This window comes from Folsomia candida, unplaced genomic scaffold (assembly GCF_002217175.1).
Source record: "Folsomia candida strain VU population unplaced genomic scaffold, ASM221717v1 Fcan01_Sc020, whole genome shotgun sequence".
In the NCBI taxonomy this organism is placed as follows: Eukaryota; Metazoa; Arthropoda; class Collembola; order Entomobryomorpha; family Isotomidae; genus Folsomia; species Folsomia candida.
The window spans coordinates 1,112,406-1,133,586 of NW_019091212.1; the positions used below are offsets into that span (position 1 = coordinate 1,112,406).

The window sequence follows — 21,181 nt, forward strand, 5'->3', positions numbered from 1 at the left end:
AATTCCGGGGGATCCGTTCAAACGTGATTTTTTTATGTGCCCACATACCTAAAGAATTATTCCAGGAACGGGCGGTCCGAAATCAAACAATCTGTTGAAACCCCAGGGGTCAAATTAAACTCGATGGGCGTCATCATTTCTCCCCGATTTTGCTCAGTGTTTGGTGACCAACGTTTTTTTAAGCACGACTACTAGCCTTATCGCCATTGCATAATGTTGGTGGATAGTTGGGGGAAATTAGGTAGTGATTTCGACCCTATAGATGTATCACATGGTCACCTGGATAAGGGTGAGCCAGACAAAATGGTCTTAATTTACCGAGTAATCAATTTGTTACGCCATATTTTACTCTTTGTGTATGAGAGATGCATCCTTCCAGCGCAAGTGAATAAGGAGAATTCTCCCCGCCTTGGGATAGACCCACCCGGAACCCTAGACGTAGGCCTGTTCTATCCTAGTAACATGAATTGGACGTAATTTAACTTACAAATGGAAATAATGGACCATACAAGGTTCCTTAATAACGACATTGCCCGCAAGGTTTAGCTCACAGCTATGCCAGTTCTCAAGCGATTTCGCTGGTTGACCGCGCAATTTGTAGGGAATTTGAGTGCCTAAAAATAGTCCCTGCTTCACGTTTGCCAAATCTGCTTGCAACATGATGAAACCGTGCGTTAAATGAATTATGGCGGGCAGTGCTCTTGACGAGCATACATATGTATGTATGTAGTTATGTAGCTGGAATTTCATAATTCCTTGGGTTGGAGGGTTCCGGGTGGGTCTATCCCAAGGCGGGGAGAGTCCTCCTTACACTTTGCTACTATCCGGTAGCAAATTCTTACCAAAGCGGTGAGGTCATATATAGACACCGCCCGGTAGCGATTTTTTAGCGATTTTGTTCAGAGTGTACAAGATATCAGACGCAAGGTACAAGATATCAGATGCAAGATACAAGATTTATCTTGTGTAACGGAGTTTATCTTATCTTTTATCTTGTATCTGAACGTTTCTCAAACAGTATTTTGTATCTTGTACCTTGTATCTGGAGAATTTATGTCAACCATATTTTATTTGAAATACTAGTCAAGATACAAGATACTTTTTTTAGTGAAAAACCGGGAAACTTGCATATTTGGTAGTATTAAAACTTGGAATTATGAAGATTTAAAAACCTCAGTGTACAGCTTTGCCGAGCCGGATGCAAGGTTCTGTTGTACCAAACATGAGTCGAGAAAAATGGAACGAGTTCAATCATCGATAACTCGAGCGCTATCAGAGCTGGCCAAATTACTTGGAAGTCAAATTACAAATTACAATTACTCAGGAAAACTCAATTACTAATTACAAATTACAATTCCTTCTCTAAAAAAAATTCGCTTCAATTACAATTACAAATTACGTAATTGAATTACATCACAAATTACAATTACATTCGAGATGTTTTAATAAAAATTCATCATTTAATAGTCAAATAATTTCAATACTTGTTCACTTTTAACAATTTAAATGCGTTTACCTCAAAATTTCCACCTAGAAAAAATAATTTGCAAAGGCAAATTTTGAAAATTAGACTATTTATTTATTAGTATTTAATAATATTAGACTTTAGGTGACCTTAAGGTCACAGAATTATTTTACATTTTTTACTTTACTAATCATTGCCTGTAAAATGATACTCCACATGGTGGGGGCCATGAGGACTTCAGATTTTAGGAGTCCCCCTCCCTACAGGTGTCCTTATTTTTAAACGTTTTCAAATTTTAGCCGCAGATGTGATGAGTTTGTACGGTGTAGGAAGTTTGACATTTAGGATCGGAGCCTCAAATTTCTCTTCAAATTTCTCTCCCATGTAATCAAGTAAATCTGTTCATCTTGGTGCGTTTCATACAAATTGAAGATTTTATTGCATTTAAAAATCAATAATTTTTGTTTACTTGAACAAAGTTAGGAGGTTGAAATTTTGATTTTTTTTCTATGAGAAAATATATGGAATACATGGAAGAAGAGAAAGTTGAGACATAGAATTTCAAATTCAAAATCCGCATACAGTGGAACGTTAAAGGACATTTCATTAGTAAAAGTGACGAGTTTTCAGTAGCCGTGCACACGGAGGCCGGCTGAAATTCAACTGGAACGTAAAGTGAAACTGTATTTATAACGATCGATACATGGTTTTCCATTAACTGACCTATATTTATCAATATTTGCATACATTCAGTTCAGAATAGAGAGAAACCGCACGGAGAGGAAATGAAGATTTTCTGGGGCCTCACAATATTAGAGACGAGGTGGCCGAGTGGTTAAGGCGTTGGACTGCTAATCCAATGTGCTCTGCACGCGTGGGTTCGAATCCCATCCTCGTCGAATTAATTTTTGCCAGTGCACATTAAAGCTAAATTAATTATAACTTGCTGATTTTCTGACCAATGTATCCAGTCCTAACATTTGAGCATAAACATAAACTTTACTAACGGCGCGACTCCACTAATTCCATCAATTACATTACTCGGTTAAATGTGAAAATAAATGTGAAACACAATGTGTACTTATTATGTCATACATATTATTATAATATGTATAAACGACATAATATTATTATGTCGTTTTTACTTTGCCCATTTGCCAAATTGTATTTTGCACGATGAGGCAACATGAAAATTCCCACGCTCAAAACTCCAATTTCCAACATCAACCGGAACATTTGTCAAATCCATGTGCTTTTGTAAATTAGTTGCATTTACATGTTTTGAAACAATAAATTATCTTTGAACACCAATTTCTGTGGATGACTACCTTCATTCGGTGTATAGCACGTCGGACGTGCCTCTTCAGGTCTCAGGACATGGGGGAAATATTTACTGTCGGTAAGGGACCATTCAAGTTTTAAAGCTGTCGTAATTTCTATTTTATAATTTTTAGCATGTTTTGTTCTCGTTCTAGTATTACGTATAGATTTGTATTAGTTATAGTACCAGGGATTTACAATTTTTTTAAACCCAGTCAAATCCATCATGTTAATTGTGGTTCTATATTTACAGAATGATATTGTTTCTGAGATGACATGTCTTCGCTAAAACGAGCATGAAGATGCAACATTTCTTGATTCAGGACACCAAGTCGTCCCTGGCCGGAAATGTAACGGGTACTTATTAATTATTTAAGATGATGAGCTTGGACAAGAGCGAAGCGGTCAGATTTCGGATGGCGAGTCATTTATTATTATTGACAAATCAGGCCTTGTTTGTTTTTACAATTTTAAATTCAATGAACGAAGTTTGTAGCATTTCACATTGAAATTTAGTGTACCCAAAAACGGTGCACATTTAAGAAATTTTTGTCCTTGCCTTTTTGCAGGCCTTTACCTTAACTTGAATGTCTTTTCATCCATCGTTGACTTTGATGAGAAAATCGGCCCTTCGTCACTTCAAAAGGAAGTCTTGGATTTTATCAACAATTTAGAAGTCATTGTGGCAATAGCTCGGATTTAACAAAGATTGATGGAAAACTGAAGGGACCTTGTACCATTGACAATCTGCCACCACGGGAGCCCTGTTTGCTTTGCAAGGTTGGTGAAAATAAATATCAACCAATGCCTCGGTTTCAACGTTCCAACAATCTTAAATTACACACTATTTCTAATTTATGTAGCGAAATGTCGAAAAGACCTGGACCCTTGTGTGTGAGAAGGAGTGATGCTTTGGGTGCAACAATCTTTTGTGGGACATGGTAAAGCCTGTTTACTGACATACGTATTGGGTTAAAAATTTTCATGTTATGCATAAAAAATAGTTAATTGTATTTGCTGTTATATAATTTTTAGAACAATCCACAGTTGCTGTTAAATTATGTTAAATTTTGCCAGTATATCGGATAATTTCTAATAAATTCACTTCGTCCTTATCAATTTAAATCATTCCAAATATCTTAAGATGCATGGACTTCAGCCATATTCGAAACCCTAGGGGGATGTGAAAGGTAAAGTGACCGGTGTATCTCCACAATTCAACATTAATATGCTATAAATAACTAAAAATCCTTGCATAATATGTAATATTATGTACCTTTTTTTATACGAGTTATATTTTTTTTAATATGGAATTATTGAAACAAAGAAAAATATTAAACTCTTCTAGACTCGCTGCGTCTTTTGTATAGTGACCTCCTTGAACTCATTATGGTTCTCGACGGCATCTCCAGCCAATTTACAGTAGCTCCCATCCCTCCCCGTTCTCCAAATCCATTTTAGTATCTCTTCAAAGAATCATCAGTCAGATAAGTTAAGATCAATATCATATTGCGCATATAAATACAAATTTATATATAAATACACATGTATGACCTCGTACCCGTGACCCTAGTGTAGACACCAGGGCGTTCTGGTCTAGCACACCCAATTCCCCAACTCACAATCCCAATTTGAGTGTGCTTTTTCAACTTTGAGTTCGATTCAAAGAAAAGTGGTCCGCCTGTAGAACCGAAATGAATTTTTTTTTGATAATTAATGGAAAAATGAACTCAAAGTGAAAATAACCTGAGTCCCCTTGACACGCATCCGTCCCTGGCGATGCCGCACATAACATGCGTTTCGTAATTTTGGAATATTTTGATTTACAGTCTTCATTGCTTAGCACTGAGACGGACGCTTTTCGCAGGGTCGCGGATAATTCGCCATCCTCCTTGGTATAACCCCATCCTTGGAGTTAAACATACTAAATAATTAACGATTTGGATACCCTAGTAGTTAGTACGAAGTACCCGTTACTGTTGCTGAGACACCCACGTAACCCCCCTTCTCAATGTCGTCCACTGAGGGTAAACAGACGGGGGCAGTCTTGGTCAGATCAACCCTCCTCTCCAGCTTTATCAGAGCAGCGTCGTAGTCCAAACTGGCAGAATAGTTTCGATGTGCGATGATTTGCAGGACGGAATATCGATCTGGAAGAAACCCTTCGTGGTCAACTTCAGTCTTGTCGGCGTTTAGGATAACTTCCAAGTTGTACGGGGTTCGTCCAACGACACAGTGGGCGGCTGACAGAATTTGTTATAATTTAGATTAACTTGAATTGTAATAGACCGTTACAAGGAGTTAACCAAGGGGTGAAAGCAGTGTGTCACATGTCAAAATGAATATCATATTGTTTTTGCCCGTCGAAAATCTGTTATAATTGAAGTTTGAAGTGTTTTCGACATTTGTGACATGCATAGGTATCAAATTTAACATTTGACGACCTTTCTGTGACCTTGAGGTCAAAATGAAGGTCGCTATTGAATTCGGGGTTAAATTTCCTATTAAATTGACGCATATATGCAATTTGACCCTTGCGTAAACTTTTTTGATCTTGAGGGGTGTGACCTGTGGCGCCCAAATTCTAATCAGGTCTTCCCCTTGAAGTAAGGAACTCACGTTCAAAATTTTAAGACGGACGGACATAATAATCTTATAAATAGCTTTCACCCCTTAATAAATTGTGTAAGTGTGACTTTGAATCTACAATATATTTACCTGTTAAAACGTAACGATCTGCAAGGTAAACGATAACATAATGCAATGGAGATTGGAGATGTAAATATTCTCTTATGATTTTATACTAATTTGGGTTACCATTGATTAGCGAGCCCCCACAAAAGGGTACGGATTCGTTCGTCCTGACCAACCCCGTCTGCCATGGAACTTCCCCCTGCATGGAAAACCAGGACATTTTCATGGAATTTCGTCTTTTTGTTGGCTTGTCGTTATGACCTGCTGAGTTTCCGTCCCATTGACAACCTTCGTTCCAATCTTGTTGATCCCACAAGAACAAGGGGACGGCTCCACTGCTGAGACCCCACTGTTTACACCATCCGTGATGTGGTCATCATCGTCAGCATTGTTGAGAAGAACGAGACTGCAGCGAAATCCGACGCCTGGGAAAAAGGCCGATGTGGAGAACCGCATCGTCATTTTCCCCACCAAAATTACTTCTCGTGGTCCATGTTTTCCACAATAACTGGAAATCATAGGTCAAACGTTACTACATATTTATTTCTCAATTAAACATTTTATAGTACTGATTTTGGATAGCTGCCCCATCACCAACGAGGACGTGGTCCAGGCACAAAAATTCTGTTAGGTGAAAGTTTGGACAACTTAATTTTGCTCGACGTCCGGGGAACTGCACAACACATAAAATTGAGCTGTATAGTTTTAAGAAATCTTATGAAAACAATTTAATAGAGTAACCATGAAATTCCACTCGCAAATGTGTGAATTTGGGTAGAACTGTTTTTTACTGAAGTTGACGCTTTCTACCAAAACTTCCTCATCTCCGAGTAACTCGTGCGAAGTGCCACACGGCATAACTATAGTGTTAATAAGATACATTTCGACATATATAGTTTGCGCGTAATTAAAGGATACATAAATTGGTCGACTACTTTTTGGCGTGGGCCGCTCCGGTTGACGAACTAAATGGGCGATTGAATTGTTAGTGAGAAAGTGGAAAGCAGCACTGCCCCATGGCGTCCCTTCCTCATTATCAGTACTGCTTCGTGCCCCTTTTACGCAGATGATGGCAAACGTGACGAAAAGTGAAAACCGTGATCCCCACATTTTCAAAATGTTGGGGAAATAGATAAAAAGCACGAGAGAATCCAGTGGCGTGCCGGATTAAAAAAAGTTGATAGATTAGTTCATCGTATTAGCCCAATTGGCCATAATCAGAACGGATTTTGATACTTGGATTTGATAAGGAGGTCACCAGAATGGAAATGAGCCATCTGTCACCTTCACCATTACCATCAAATGGATGGAATATACACACTTCATGAATTAGAGATGAGGTCGAAAGGGAAATCATCCCATCCTAATGGTTCGTAATATGGATGAGGCTCTTGATGACGGAAGAGGATAACATGGTATCATCTTAAAACTTATGACCTGGCATGGTTAAGCTGGAAATTTAGATTTTTATGTAGTTCCCATACACACAAAAAATCCAGTACAATTTATTAAGTTGTAAGTTAGTTACAAGTTAAGTTTTTTTCTACCTCATACATGTTTTGGACACGTATTCACATATGTACATACATGTATCTAATAATAGATACATGGGACAGCCATGGACATATAACTTATAACTTAAAATTATGACGTATAACTTATTTTATAAGTTATAAGTCATAGAAACGCCATAAGGCGACGTATATTTATAATTATAAGTTAAGTTATACGTCATAATTTTAAGTTATAAGTTATATGTCCATGGCTGCCCCATGTATCTAATACCTAATGCATGCATATTTAATACACGAAGGGAATGATAGCTTTCCTCTCACGGGGGTACTTGGTCCCAAACTTGGCATGATACCACTTGTGCGCAAATCTTGCTCGGAAAACGAGGAACACGGTGGAGAAGATTGCAAACATTACCTACGTATCAATCTGCTATTAGTATTGTCCTTTAGTTAAATATGTATGTATCTATTTCTACCCTCACCTGAGGACCTCCCCCGCCCGTCACCAATGCGAAACCCCACCACTCCAAACACTCCCCAAAGTAATTCGGGCATGAAACGTATTCAAAGAGGGACCCCTGCGGAATTTGGTAACCTTTTCCTCGGGCACGAAGTTGCGTCAGAATCCAGTCATGCCGGTTGTTCACCCAGGCTCCCAGGATGCTCATGCCAATTGCCACAAAAGTGAGGAAGGATACGTCAAGAGGCTTGTGAACGTTGGCGAGATGATGGGTCTGGGCAAAGGTGTGTACCGTGGTGATGGTCAGCATACTGACGAAGAACCAGAGCGGGGAGGGAGTCGCATGGTCAGATATTTTGGAGGGGTAGATCACCGAGCTAAAGATCAAGTTTACAAAAATTGTGCACTGTTACATAGAAATCTGGTGTTGATTTCTCGGTATTAAAAATTATACCCGTCTCGTAAAAATTGTCTACCAATATAGTAAAACTTTAATACCGAGCTATTACTAAGCGGTATTACTCATCAATACCACTTTGGTATGTATAGTCATATTTGAATACCGCTTGGTATTTAATACTGGATTTCTCAGAGTGTGAACGATGTGTTTGTCGAATAAAAGCAAGCTTAAAGGCTCGTTTACCGATTAAAATAATGAATATAGTAGATCGCCAGTCCAGCAAGATTTGTAAGGTTGAACAGATATGGCGTCGGGGTGAAGAAAATTACCACCCAGGGCACGATTACGGTTGGAAGGAAGCCAAACTAAAAAAATTATAGGGACAACATTTTTGTCTGTACATTGCTAAAAAATCATTAGTGACATTTATCGATACCCACGCACCCTCCAAGTGAACCTCGAACTGATCGGATACTCCCAAAATTTCCTGGATGGTGATAACCCTTTCGATCCCTCGTTACCACTGGTCGAAACTGTGGCCTTTCCATACGCCACTGTTCCCACCAAGTTCCACACAATGGTGAATAAAATCCCGCCTGCCATGGCCCATGAGAAATTTGTCACAATTTCCTGGTCCGTCTTAGCAAGCAGCAGATCGTAGGCGAAGGACAACGGAGTTTTGTCCAGGAGTCTAATTTGCTCCATGATTTGTTGTGTTGGAGCCCTTGGAGCTGACCTTTTGTCTCGAACGAAGTATGGACGAACGAAGTTTGCTTAGATTTGGGCTCATGCACAAGTCCAAACTTATTGCACAACGTGGTGTGGGTTTGAAATAAGTATGCAATATTTTTATGCTGTTATATATGCTAAAAAACGGTATCAACAGTACTTAAAACTAATTAAAAATATACTTGTCCTTATACTTTCTTTGTTTATCGAGCAAAAATGGTTTTCTCAATCCGACTCAAACTGAAAACCTGAGCTTACCGGTTAGTCAAGACACAAAATTTTCATAACTGAAGGTCCCGATGCTTATCTACTAATTCAGCTAAGCACAAAACTAGTCAATAAAAATTGCTCAACATTTTGTCAACCTTTAATCTTTAGATGTTGATAAGCGTTTAGTTTGTAGCAAACTTTACAGAAAAATCATACACCTATTTCATACCCACAAGTCGAGTAGAGTAATCCTTTATTCAGCTCGCAACCAAATATGTAAACGGTTTCCAATTCTCACACCGCTTTGTGCACCACGTTTGGACTTTCTGTACCTGAAACTGCAGCGACTTAATTAATAAATAACAATAAACGTGTTTTCTATGTGCGTGTAAATACCCGGAGGATCGTTAAAAAATTAACTTCTGACTGACTGTTTATATACTCAATTTCGGGGCAGAGTGCAAGTGATCAAGGTCATTGGTTATCAGCTTATACGAGCATCATCTTATCCACGAAAGTATATGTACAGTGACTAGACAAATTGTGACAAAATTAGTTACCACGAGTGAGCATGACAGTGCATTATTATATATATATAAGCTAATCAACATATGTATGCAGAAGGTCCAAAAGGTAATAATAACACCGTGTGAATTTCTCCGCAGTATATTTATACTATAACACGTATGCATGTAAGTACTTGCGTAACGGAAAAAGGTAAAGCTTCTATTTGCGATGACTTTGCCCTCTGTCCGTCTGCGTCAACTTATTCCATTTTCAGATTTCGACATCTAATTTTGAAAATAAACGTTCGGAAGCGGGGTCAATGGGAGATCCATGAAGGAGAAAAATAATCTGGAGCCATGGGTTTAAGTTTCTACTTTTCTCAAAATTTTGTACTTTGCTTCGTCTCCGATTTACGAGTATGTATGTATGATCATGGTGCCTCTCATGACCTCGATGACTGGTAAACTCAAATTGACCAAGTTACCAAGCTATGTATATAAGTACACCTAGGTCGTAGCAAACTTGCATGTAAATACGCAAGGCAGAATTTTCATCACTTTGCTTCAACTACTTTATTATATCTGTTGCTGGAGTTTATTATAAGTGGGAAATGCGTTTGGCAGAATGATAAAAAGATTTTCCCCAATTTTTGTAGAAGATTATCTACTGTCATAATATTCCATTTAACACTCAAATTTGTATTTATTTTATCATGCACTATTATGATTTGCGTGCACTGCTCAGTTAAAATTTCTCACGGAATTTGGAATATAAAATTGGGTAGGAACTGTGAAGAAGTTTTGGGTTTACACGCGTCTCATGTTTTACTTTAGAGACCAAATTCGCACGATATTGCAGCTGTGAGGATGCAAATTACATAAATAAGAATTCACATATCCACCCACCGATGCTAAGAAGCAAAAATTGTTATACCACGCAAAGCTTCTGTTACTCTGCCTCTGGTATGGTCCTTTATATGAAATTGTGTTGGTTAGATAAGAAAACTGAGACATAACATACTCCTGTTTTTTTACCATACGATCCTCGACGTCATCACTCTCATTACTAGTAGCATTGCAGTGGTGACGTCGAGGGTCGTATGGTAAATAAACCGACTGTAGTCTAGAATTTCCTACAAGCTGAAAGTTTGAGTTTTGTAACACTGTAACAGTACGAGGAGGAGAACTATATTGTATTGTTACAATGTGAACTCTCCCCTGGAGCCACTATATAATTATGTTTATCATTCTGTCATAAATTAAATTAAGCCAAAGTACGTAATGATTTTTGGGATTTAATAAGGATAATGATGGCTAAATGACAGGACGCACAAATATAACATTTACTCTTGTTCTATCAAAGGTGGAAACTGCTTAATTAACATTAACATTAATATGTATGCAAAAACCCAAAAACCCAATCCAGCTTATGAAATACCCATCCCTTATTAAATTGTGTTATGGTTTTAGGTGTGTAAATAAATATGCAAGTGGGAATTCCAGTATGTTTATAAAGCCTTTAGTTTTTATTGTTTTATAGAATTTTAACAATTCAATTAGAAAGTTGTGATAATTTAGCAAGTCGGAAATTTAGATTTCTCAACTTCTTTTCATCATTTCAATTGCCCCATCGACTCTTGACCTTTTCCCCATACGTGTTCATCACGTTGCCCTGTTTCTTCTTGCAGCACGAGTGGCAGAAGTTCTGTCGGCAGCAGGAGTACGACGCCGAGAACATCTTGTCCCACTGCAGTGACGATGAAGACGCTGAAGTCGACGCCTTGGGCTGGGCCAGGGCATTGAGACCTGTCTGGAATGCCCACATTCCCATGAGAAGACCACCCTTCTTAGCCTTGGAATCGGGGTCGGAGTTCATCCTTGCAACCTGAGGGGAGAGAGGTTATCAGATTTGTTGGGTACTTTCCATGATAAGCATCTTACCTGATGGATTTACTAGACAACAGTTGTATAATACCCTTGAAGAGGAATACCTGAATTTTGGACTGAATTGCTTGATGAGTAAAAGCGATAGAACAGCGTAGGTAATAAGGCAGTCAATAAGTTATTGCGTATTGTTGACTTACCAGCTTCCTTGTTTGCATTTCTTTCAATATATAAGTTCCTAAAATCCGAGTAGAAGCGTTCCAGGAAAAAAACGGGACGCATAACAAACTTGGCATTTAATGCTTGTTATGCATAATATTTGTTATTCATTCATATGGAGACACGCGGTAATAAATAGATCCCAGGAAGCGATTGGAAGGTGATACTTAATTAAACAGCTTCTGTTCTGATGTTTGTGGATCAAATGGTCAAGCAGGCATCAATTGGAATCATTTATTGGTTCATATTATTGAATAAATAATGAAGGAAAGAGACTGAGAATAATTATGTTTGGTTTGACAAGTGCTTTTTAATAACGGGGAAGGAATCAATCATGTATCTCCGTGTTGGACAGGTGGTAGGGTCTCATCATCTCCGCACACACTACTGCCAGCCAATTAATATGCAGTGAGACGACTGATCACTCAGTATTTGCTTTACTCACCCAGTTTTTCTAACCGGGAACATCTGTTGTTCTTCTTCTTTTTTCCACCCACGAACAATCAAGAACAAGCACATGCATATTTCCAATGACTAATATGCATACATTGCTTAAAAGTATTTGCCACTGGACATAAGCATGAATGGAGCGTATGTAAAGGTGCTAATTAATGATGCCATTCGTAGAAAAAAAGTACGCGATGAAATGAATCATGAATTCGCGTGGGTGGTTTTTCGGTTAGGAAATAAAGTATATCGCAACAGTGATGGGGAAGAATTGCAAATTTACTACGTTAAAATGTGCATGATTACATAGTTTACACAAGAAGAATAATAACAATCCGTGCTGCTGTCTCAAATAACGTGTTGACCCAGCTTTTTTCTGCTACAATATTTCATTTCATAATAATTTTGGTATTATAAACTATGATGAATTTAATAACAACCAGGATGAAAATTGCACATGAAACTTGCATACATACTCTAAATGGATACTTTTAGTAGGTGTCCAAGTACAAAATACACTGTGCAAAAAACGTGTGTGTTGATTGTATGGTCATGCATCAAAATTACTTATGTCCCCGTTTCCATCCTTACCCCTTCATATACATATGAATCATCATTTTCTACTATTTTAGAATAAAGTGCATAGCATACAATTAGTAATTTTTGACTATTCTAAACTTTCCTAAAAACTACGGCTTGCTCGCTTTGTTTTTTTCTAATGTAATTGAGACAGGCTGATAAAAGTGTGTGGTGATTTTTTTTACTAGTCTAAAAATAATAGTGTTTTTTTTTCTTCTCATACAAATTTTGTATCACGAATGACGATGATATCCACGCGCCGTTTATGTTTTTTTTTGATCGTTTGTTGGTAGTAATGAATGTTGAGGTCTGGTCACCTTAGTTTGGAAGCTGTTCCTCCAACGGGCGTCTCATCTCACCTCGATAACCACCACTACTCTTATTTCGTTGCTGTTGTCGTGGGCGTAAGGAATTTCTGGCCTGGAGTGCCTCCCATAATCTCGCTTCCGCTAAAATATCCCGAGCCACGTCCTCCATCCCGGAATCAGAATCAGAATCGACGACGCTTCCTCGGTCACCACCTTCCGAGTAGTCGACGTAGTCACGGTTGAATCCACCGCCACCACCATTCCGTTTCCTGCCACATCCGGTGAAAGCATTGCAAAAGGTACGTTTAGCCCGTGGTGGGGAAGGGTTGTTGTTCGATGATGGCTCCCCGTCCTCCTCGATGCCCTGAAAAGTAGAATAATGTCATGAAATGATGGGGAGTTTGAGACAACTTTTGTGCTGAACTTTACCCTTTTCTGAATGGGGGTGGCCACTGCGGAAAGGATCACAAAGACGAGGAGGGTGAGTACCAAGCCGAATGCCGACTTATCCATGTTATGTTATCCGGGTGATTGTGGTGATATATCTCTAAAAGAAGAAAAACCAATGGCACGTGTACAGTAAATAAATCAGTTTGTGGTGACAGAAGGCTCATTTATGGCGTAAATTTCTCCCCGTTATAAGTTTTAGGGTGACGTGACCAGTGGTATGGTGACACCACACCGCTTGACGTTGTGGACCCCTAGGAGATCAACCACTCAACAGGGCTGGTGGGGAGCCGTCATGAACAGGAGAGGAATAAAACTTGACGCTGTGATTGGTAACAAACAACAAGAAACCGCAAAACTAACCTTTACCAATTGCACAATTTCTCAAATTGAATAAGTAGATGAACTGACTTATTAATTTTGAATCGGCAAATATTCCTGATTTCTGGTCAGAGTTACATAGATTCAATTAAGCGAGTAATCATAACATTTGTTTCATGTGGGTTTGGCAGGAACCAGAGCAACGAGTGGTGTAAATGGTGGAAACAAAACTCATGGAAATTGTGAGACTCTGCATAAGTAGAGTAAACAAGGTGGAGAAAGGGGAAAGTAACGCTTGGGAAATTGCAACAGGTGCGGGCAAGGATCATCGTCTGTGTTTACAGTAGTTCTACATATGCATGGTCAAATATCAATCAGTATAATAAGTAGCAATTCATATAGTCTGTTCACTTTTTCCATGTAAAAAGTAAAATGCCAGCCAAACTGTGATGTAGAAATGTGTATGCTAAATATGCTTATGTGCAAGTTGATAACATTGAATTCTGAGAGAAACCCTCAAAATCTGGGGTCTGGTGGTGAAAGAGACCCAGGGACGATCTCATTACCGCACACGTACGATTATTTATTTTTATAATAAGCACATCATCGTTTATGTTGTCAAATATTTTGTGGATTCTGCAAACTCTGTAGAAGAATTGGGAACTCTCTATTCCTAAATATTCAAGCTATGCATCGCACTTTGGACCCACACAAGCCACGTATGTATATTTGGGTATGTAGGCATCACCTCACAATAATAACATCTCACCACAAATGGGTGACATTGAGATGAACTGACTGCAATACATGTGTTAAGGCCTCACATTGATGATGAATGACGTGAAAGTGACCGTATGTGACGTACAAGGATAAAAACAACGTCCCTGGAAGGGGGCAGGGTGAGAATGTGAAGGACTTTTTATTTGGATTATTACTCGCCTTGATTATGTATGCATGGGAGAAAGCTAGGAATATATATGAAAAGATGTCTGATTTTCTGTATTATTTAACATTTTCACACTCTAATGAAGCAGCAGTCGGCTAACTGCGTAGAGGGAAGGTGTATAAGCATGCAATTTGGTGGGCGTTTGGTTGACTCGGTTAATTCGAAATTGGTCGAGCAGAAAGAAGGAGATGTGGATTTTTGCAATTACGAGTCCGTATTAAAAGTCCTTTCATCTCGGGGAGGAAAGAGCATGAGTGTTAATTCGGATAAAAAAGATGTCACATACCGTGACACTTACCTACAAAATCGCCACCTTTAATACCATGCATCGCGTTATTTACTCGACAAGTGAGGCAACCACCCGTTCTATTCGCACCGTTGATTCGACCTCTTCATTTTGAAAAGAAGACGGTATATGAAGAGTGAAAGGAAAGCATGACATGTGTAAATTTTGTCTATTATTTGACTGAATTGGGAGAGGTGAAAGGTGAAACATTACTTATGAAGAATGAGAATATCGCAACTTGCCCCAAAGCAGGTTGTACGAGTGAGTATCGATTCTTATCAATCAGGGCGAACAAGATGACATAATTTACGATGCCTTTAACGCCATGATGGCCCATCGTCGCATTTGGGCCAGGTCAGAAATGGCTATGAGTATGACGCTGACAAACGAATTGAAAGTTGGTCCAAATCAAAACTTCACAGAATATAGTCATGAAAAATGATATCAAATCCGTTCGTGGTTGTAAAATGAGTACCAGGATTTTTTATATGGTTCGTATAAAAGTTTAATTTTACTCACCTTGTCAAGCAGTAAAGCTACCGAGTGGGTTCACGGTTGATGTTGATGGATGGGAAGAGATGAGAAACCGCTCAGTTGTTCTGCGAGATGATTATGATGGGATTATTCCCCTGAAAAGTGGATCGTGTCTTAGGATTAGTCCAGTAAGTGGATGGATGACGATGGGTGGTGGTGATGGGTGCGTCCTGCAGCTCGTAGAGATCAGTTCTAAGTGAAAATCGTCGTTTTTCCTGCTTTTCGTCTCCCTTTCCCCTCAACTGGTGTCACACTTTTCTGCTCTGCTCTTTCCTAGTCTGACTCGCTCTGCTCAATCGGACTTTCTCCAGGGGAGGCAGCCCGTATTTATACGCACCCCACCAAGAAGAGAAAGCCATCAGCCACCCACCACTCTGACACATTCGCTTCCCTCCGCACACACGCTCCTTCATTTTTACCCCCTTAATGAAGCAATAACATTAACACACCGCAATAATAATCACCCACCCACCCGCTGGCATAGGGCAAGGAGCAAAAGAGCAAGTTGCATATCGGATCAGTATGGCTAACTCCGCTTCAAGAATTCACAGGAATTGCCAAACCGCAATATGTTTCAAGACTGCTTTGATCAATGTAAATTTAATTTATTAAGGATAAACTAGGTACATAGGAATTATGATCCACTTATACTATCGGCTAAAATATGGGTTAAATACCGCTAATACGTTGTGGTTAATGGAAAGGTAACACGTCAAATCTATTTTTATAACTAAAATGTGAAGCAATTTAGGTTTCAAGGGTTAAGAGATTCGTTTTTGATTTTAAAGAGTAAATTAATACTCAGGGTGACAACGGATAATATATATTTCTTAGCGATTTTATCAAGTTAAACAGTAAAATACTTCGTAATAATTAGTTACATGAGAAAATGAGGTTGCTAACATCGACTAAACACTGCGTGGGTAACGTTAAATCTTTAACAATAATAATAGTCAAGAAACAACATGATAAGAATAAGTCATCGTCCAATAAAGTATAAACATGAGTTTTACACACGGGCCATTGCTTCCTCATAGAAAATATTGCTTCTCACAGGACTAGCAGAAATATTATCGAGATTGCGATCATCGTTATTTTTACTACTACCGGCACAATTGGCGTAACGCGGATTATTTTCGTCTTCTGCGGAAGGGATCACCGAGTTTTCAGATCTAGTCATAATCATATTCGAGTACCTAACACTATCTTCATTATCACCACCAGCAGCGCTGGTCATGAACCGTTGACTGACGTGATGATAGCTTGAAGAGATTGAAGAAGAGAGAGATGCATGATCAGTAGTATTGTTTTCGATTTCAATGTTCGGGTAGAGAGAGCTGGTGTCATGGTTTGGGGGGAGAGAATCTTCGGCATGTTCCAGAATTCCGGAGGATTGAATTTCAAGACAGTGAGAGAGGGATCGTTGACTGGTGTTAACAGAGCTTACATTGCTAGAAATACAAGAAAATAGTTAGCTTATATGTACTTTTGGTGCATTTTATCGTTCGAGAAACTGTCAAACAGAATGTTCTCAGAGCATGTATAGCAGAGAAATAATTGGCTATGTATAGAAGTCAGGCTTACGATTCATTATATACAACAACGAAATAATTTGAAGCACCAGCGCAACTGAGTGAGCGAGGTCAAGTGCAAGATTGATGTGGATGCGTCCTGTCGTTTCATAAATAATAATAACAGAACAATGCAGAATAATGCAGCAAATAAATAAATAAATGCAAAGTGCATGTTTAACATGGCTTCATCTTACCTGAGATATGACATATTATACGGCGGAGGTGGTTCATGCCGTCCCGGTGCGCTAGGTTCTGGACTCCATATGGCCGAGCTGTTTGGCGACGTTAAAGGAGTAGCTGACGATACAGGGCGACTTGTTGACAATCTGGTCCGGCTTGACCAGGGTGTTGCAGAAGACGATGAAAAGCTATTATTCACGTTCACCTGACTCTTGACTCGTTCCACGACAGCTTTCGTATTCTCATAACCAGAATATCTAACACAACTTATGGGATCACCAGGCGGGGGTGGTTCCGGAACTTCGCCGGCAAGTTCCCGACTCCCTTCGAAAATGGTTGCAGTTGAAGAAACAAGTTTAAGATGAGTCTCTGATAGTTTTGCAAGGGCAGACTTTACGACGACCAGTTTGACGGCTTCTTGCTCTCTGGATGTGGCGCATGCTGGAAGATGAATGAAATAATAGTAAATAACAAGTAATAATTGAAGAGTTTTATAGAATTAATTAATTACCTTCCATATGCGCCCGTTCAGCTCCCCTTTCAGCTTCTGCGAGTTGAGTTTGCAAAGCACTAAAATCTCCAGACCGTCTCGTATCACTACCATTTCCGTTTGTTTGAATCCGATTTTGGGCACGCAAGACCTGGAAATGAAGTACATTTTGATAACAAAAATGCATACTTATTATATAATATAGCATGATTTATTTCCACTACATACCTGTCGCCTCAATTTGATCCTCTTTTCCTCCGCTTCATGCAACTTCCTTTGGATCAAGTCACATCTTCTCTCTCCCTCCAAGACTAGACCCATCTCCTTCCGAAAGGATTTATAAGCCAGAGCTAGATGTGCAAGGGCTGACGTGTAAAGACTGCTCAATTCCGCAATATTAGAACAAACGTCGCTTAGTGCTCTATTCTCCGTGGACGCCCAGGCGGCAATGTCGTTGAATAAAGTTTTCTGAGTGAATGCGGCTGCCATGAGGGCTGACTGGGCTTCTCTAGCTGGAAGATTTAAATGTAAGCTCTCTCACTCTGTGCATCATACTCAAACAATCAGTCTATTTCAATAGTTTCATTCTAATATCGGTTGCTACCTTGCCAGAGGAGGACGTGAAGTGGTCCGTGTGCCTTTGCCATAGATCGCAACCGAGCACCGCTTCTAAAAAAACATAAAAAAATGAAATTATTTTCATGGTCAAACAAACTAGTCATTACAAATACTTTTGGACAACACTTTACCTGCGAACTGTCATTCCAACCGTTGCTTTTTCCATTATGATTTATTTATTTCTTGGTTTGAGATTGCTACAGTAATAAGTCTAAGGTGATAAGTCCTTCTTAGTTTCTCGTTTAAACCAGTGACCAACTTGATTCTTATTATTATTGTTCTTGATCCAGTCGTGCTAGACAATTTGCATGCATCCAAAGTATTATAGTTGCTGCATTTACATAGAAATGAAGCATCCACGGCGGATTCTCAATTACGTGACGGATGATTTATGCTGATTGGGACTAATTGAATGTTGACATCTGAGCTGATGTGCATCTAATCTATCCAGAAATGACAGTACTGGTGGGAGTCGTCGATCGGTGCATGCAGTTAGCTCCTCGACAAAAAGAATCAGCGATCAGACAAGGTCGACGGTGGTTACGTATTCTCACATTGAGCGAATTCCTTATGACGGTGATGTGATGATTCTGGATCAACGGACAATGGAACAAGATGACGAGACGGCTCGTGGCGTTTTTTATGTAAATGGGGTTTGCTTAACGTGCTTAAGCGTTCTTCTTTCCTGAGATCTTAATTTGGTTCTTCTTGACGTAGACTAACTGGCAAGGACTTTACTTATTAAGTAAAGGGAGCCTTATTCTGGAAAGAATGCGACAAAACAAATTAGAATCTGAATTCCCGTTATTTCTAGAAATATTAAAAATTGTTTCAGAAGTTTAGATAACTAACACTGATTAAATGAGCAAACAAAATCATAAATGCAACCGTCAACCGTGTCTCAGACACTGCTTCAGTTGCTTTGCACCCCTTTCGCTTTACCCAGTTGAACTCTTTAAGTACTTTAGCGAACGCAAAAAAATAATTGACTTGTTGGAAGAACAAAGACATTCAGAGAATGAAAGAATAGAGACGGAGAGAAACTTATGGATGTGTCGTAATCAACAACCAACTTTTGACAATAACACCACATTAAATCGAATGGTATCACTTTTAACTTTTTTTTACGACCTCTTTGTCTCATCGGTGCAGAAAAAAAACATAACGGTAATAGGAGAACAACACTTGTTGCTCCAATCCTCCTGGACATTTTACGACCTAAATTTCCGTTAAAGTTGAGAGAGAAGCTCAAATGCACAGTAATTTCATTTTCAGAGGCATATTTTGATATGAAAGATGTCAAATTGTATGATCTCAAAATGTATATTATGTTATTGCCAGGAATTGAAAATTGCTGATTCAGCATGAAAAATACAGACAGAAAGTTGACACCGAGTTGGCAGTTAAAGTTGGCATATCGTCATCATCATGTTGTAATTTATTTAAAATGATCATGCTACTTATTAATAACGATCATGACTTTATAAAAGTCTCAAACTTAATGTGAGGATTCATTACGAGTTCGCATTTTCGTATCGCAACATAAGTTTTTTTAGTTGCGAACTGCTGAGATGCGCAAGTTCTCAAATGAATTTTTAGGTCAAAATTTGCTGCTAATAGAGAGTTGGAGATTCCTTGTACTCTGACTGTAGACTGTACTGTGGACTCTAGATGATGACGTCATCAGCTTTTTGTACTAATTCTACAGTCTACAGTAGACAAATTGAAACACGGGCTCAATTTGTACTACTGTGGAAAAATCAAGGGTTGGCAACTAGGATATCTCTAGAACGCCTCAATGTAATCAGACGCCGTTTTCGCCATTTTGCTTCTAATTTTTGACCCTAGGTCGAGTTCGAAGATGGGCTCCCTGTGGTCAAGGTCAAGGTCACCCTGGCGTGAAGTAAACGCAAAATTGTACCTTAATTTTCATATGCGGTATCATTTTAAAGGAAATTTCACCAAGAATTTATAGTCGTCAATACTTTTGACCTACGACCAACCAATGACCGAAAGGACGAGGTCAAAGGTCGCAATTTAAGTGTCGACTGTTTTAGACGTGTATTAAGGCGAGAATTTAAGAAATCTGCATAGCTTTAACGTATGAAGACCCCGTGACCATGTTCACGAGGTCAAAGGTCAAAAATGTTAATATTTTATTTCAACCGTTGCAGACGTAGTTCACTTTGAAGCGAGGAGTTCAGAAATTACTATCATTTCGGCTTATATCAGCCTGGTGACCGTTTTAATCGAGGTCAAGGGTAAAAAATTTCGACTTTTTGGTTTGATCGTTTTAAACGCACATGTTGGAGGGATTCTCATTTTGTATATCATGAGTTGATTTGTCTCAATTTTTGACTCATCTATTTCGCGGAGTTTTACAATACAATTTTTTCAGAGTACAAAATAATGAAATTCTCCAGGTCTTTTGATTTTTGTACTAATTTTTGTATTGTACTGTAGTCACAGTACAGTACAAGTAAAAGTACAAAAAATCTCCAACTCTCTAATGATGCAAACTTGTGGATAACTGAATTACATCAATGTTAAGTTATACAAATGAATATTTAAATTTACCCTGCAAACGGTGAATCAACACTTTTTATCTAATCACCACAAATTCGAATTACTCTCACTATAGTCAGGACAATTTCAAGAAATTAAGATTGCAAAAATAATGCCAGATTTGTATAAATCATTCTCATTCCTAAATAGTTAATAAATTATAAATCTCATTTTCATTTATGATTCACATCACAAAATGTGCAAACATGAAACTTAGCGATTGGAAGATATATCTCACCAGTTAATATTTTTAGCAAACCAACTGCACCTAATTTGTTCGTATTTAAATTTAAAATACAAAATGGTTACTTACCTCACTGAATTGAAACTTTTTCATCCGGTCGAGTGAGAGTTGCAGGCAGGCGACGTATTATTATTTGGAGCCTGCATTTCAACGGCCTAAATTCCAGAGATTTATTTTTGGTTGGAGCTCTTTATCACTTGGTATCTCACTTTCCCCACTCGCACAGCACTCCTCCTCACCC

The 21,181-nt window shown here is 38.8% G+C and overlaps 4 protein-coding genes, 1 long non-coding RNA gene and 1 other non-coding gene across 17 annotated transcripts; 2 read left to right on the plus strand and 4 right to left on the minus strand.

Moving 5' to 3' along the window:
* The first annotated feature begins 1,655 nt into the window (after nt 1–1,655).
* On the plus strand, nt 1,656–4,023 carry LOC110858094. Of its 2 annotated transcripts, XR_002548732.2 has the most exons (5): nt 1,656–2,864; nt 3,039–3,142; nt 3,355–3,565; nt 3,649–3,726; nt 3,821–4,023. It is a non-coding gene; the product is annotated as an uncharacterized LOC110858094 (long non-coding RNA). The 2 variants fall into 2 exon arrangements; XR_002548731.2 differs by having other exon boundaries at nt 1,947–2,864; nt 3,649–4,014.
* On the plus strand, nt 2,283–2,364 carry Trnas-gcu. Its single transcript has one exon. It is a non-coding gene; the product is annotated as a tRNA-Ser (tRNA).
* A 23-nt stretch (nt 4,024–4,046) lies between the features above and the next one.
* On the minus strand, nt 4,047–9,338 carry LOC110858093 (plasma kallikrein). Of its 9 annotated transcripts, none has more exons than XM_035858538.1 (15): nt 9,189–9,338; nt 9,022–9,130; nt 8,298–8,656; nt 8,097–8,218; nt 7,476–7,830; nt 6,415–7,408; nt 6,221–6,339; nt 6,049–6,152; nt 5,741–5,987; nt 5,603–5,678; nt 5,504–5,521; nt 4,756–5,028; nt 4,532–4,693; nt 4,347–4,466; nt 4,047–4,251 (listed from the first exon to the last, which is right to left on the minus strand). In XM_035858538.1, the coding sequence occupies exons 6-15, from the start codon at nt 6,587–6,589 to the stop codon at nt 4,130–4,132; spliced, it is 1,416 nt and encodes a 471-aa protein (XP_035714431.1). In that variant the 5' UTR covers nt 6,590–7,408; nt 7,476–7,830; nt 8,097–8,218; nt 8,298–8,656; nt 9,022–9,130; nt 9,189–9,338; the 3' UTR covers nt 4,047–4,129. The 9 variants fall into 9 exon arrangements, with proteins under 9 accessions (XP_035714431.1, XP_035714436.1, XP_035714429.1 ...); XM_035858543.1 differs by having other exon boundaries at nt 8,298–8,638; nt 9,125–9,130; nt 9,189–9,331; XM_035858536.1 differs by having other exon boundaries at nt 8,298–9,130.
* LOC110858106 (steroid 5-alpha-reductase DET2) lies at nt 7,280–8,558 on the minus strand. The gene is made up of 4 exons (XM_035858555.1): nt 8,298–8,558; nt 8,097–8,218; nt 7,476–7,830; nt 7,280–7,408 (listed from the first exon to the last, which is right to left on the minus strand). The coding sequence occupies exons 1-4, from the start codon at nt 8,556–8,558 to the stop codon at nt 7,280–7,282; spliced, it is 867 nt and encodes a 288-aa protein (XP_035714448.1).
* A 2,771-nt stretch (nt 9,339–12,109) lies between the features above and the next one.
* Nucleotides 12,110–15,601, minus strand: LOC110858068 (cardioactive peptide). Its single transcript, XM_022106721.2, has 3 exons — nt 15,255–15,601; nt 13,165–13,282; nt 12,110–13,099 (listed from the first exon to the last, which is right to left on the minus strand). The coding sequence occupies exons 2-3, from the start codon at nt 13,246–13,248 to the stop codon at nt 12,746–12,748; spliced, it is 438 nt and encodes a 145-aa protein (XP_021962413.1). The 5' UTR covers nt 13,249–13,282; nt 15,255–15,601; the 3' UTR covers nt 12,110–12,745.
* Nucleotides 15,602–15,853: 252 nt separating this feature from the next.
* Nucleotides 15,854–21,150, minus strand: LOC110858259. Of its 3 annotated transcripts, XR_002548742.2 has the most exons (8): nt 21,010–21,150; nt 18,263–18,893; nt 18,118–18,182; nt 17,742–18,025; nt 17,535–17,664; nt 17,038–17,464; nt 16,854–16,940; nt 16,579–16,720 (listed from the first exon to the last, which is right to left on the minus strand). XR_002548742.2 is itself a non-coding variant. In XM_022106957.2 (7 exons), exons 2-7 carry the CDS (start codon nt 18,295–18,297, stop codon nt 16,279–16,281), a joined length of 1,383 nt encoding a protein of 460 aa, XP_021962649.1. In that variant the 5' UTR covers nt 18,298–18,893; nt 21,010–21,149; the 3' UTR covers nt 15,854–16,278. The 3 variants fall into 3 exon arrangements, 2 of the variants coding, with proteins under 2 accessions (XP_021962649.1, XP_035714236.1); XM_022106957.2 differs by lacking the exon at nt 16,854–16,940 and having other exon boundaries at nt 15,854–16,720; nt 21,010–21,149; XM_035858343.1 differs by lacking the exons at nt 16,854–16,940; nt 21,010–21,150 and adding an exon at nt 18,984–19,176 and having other exon boundaries at nt 15,854–16,720.
* Between the last annotated feature and the right edge of the window lie 31 nt (nt 21,151–21,181).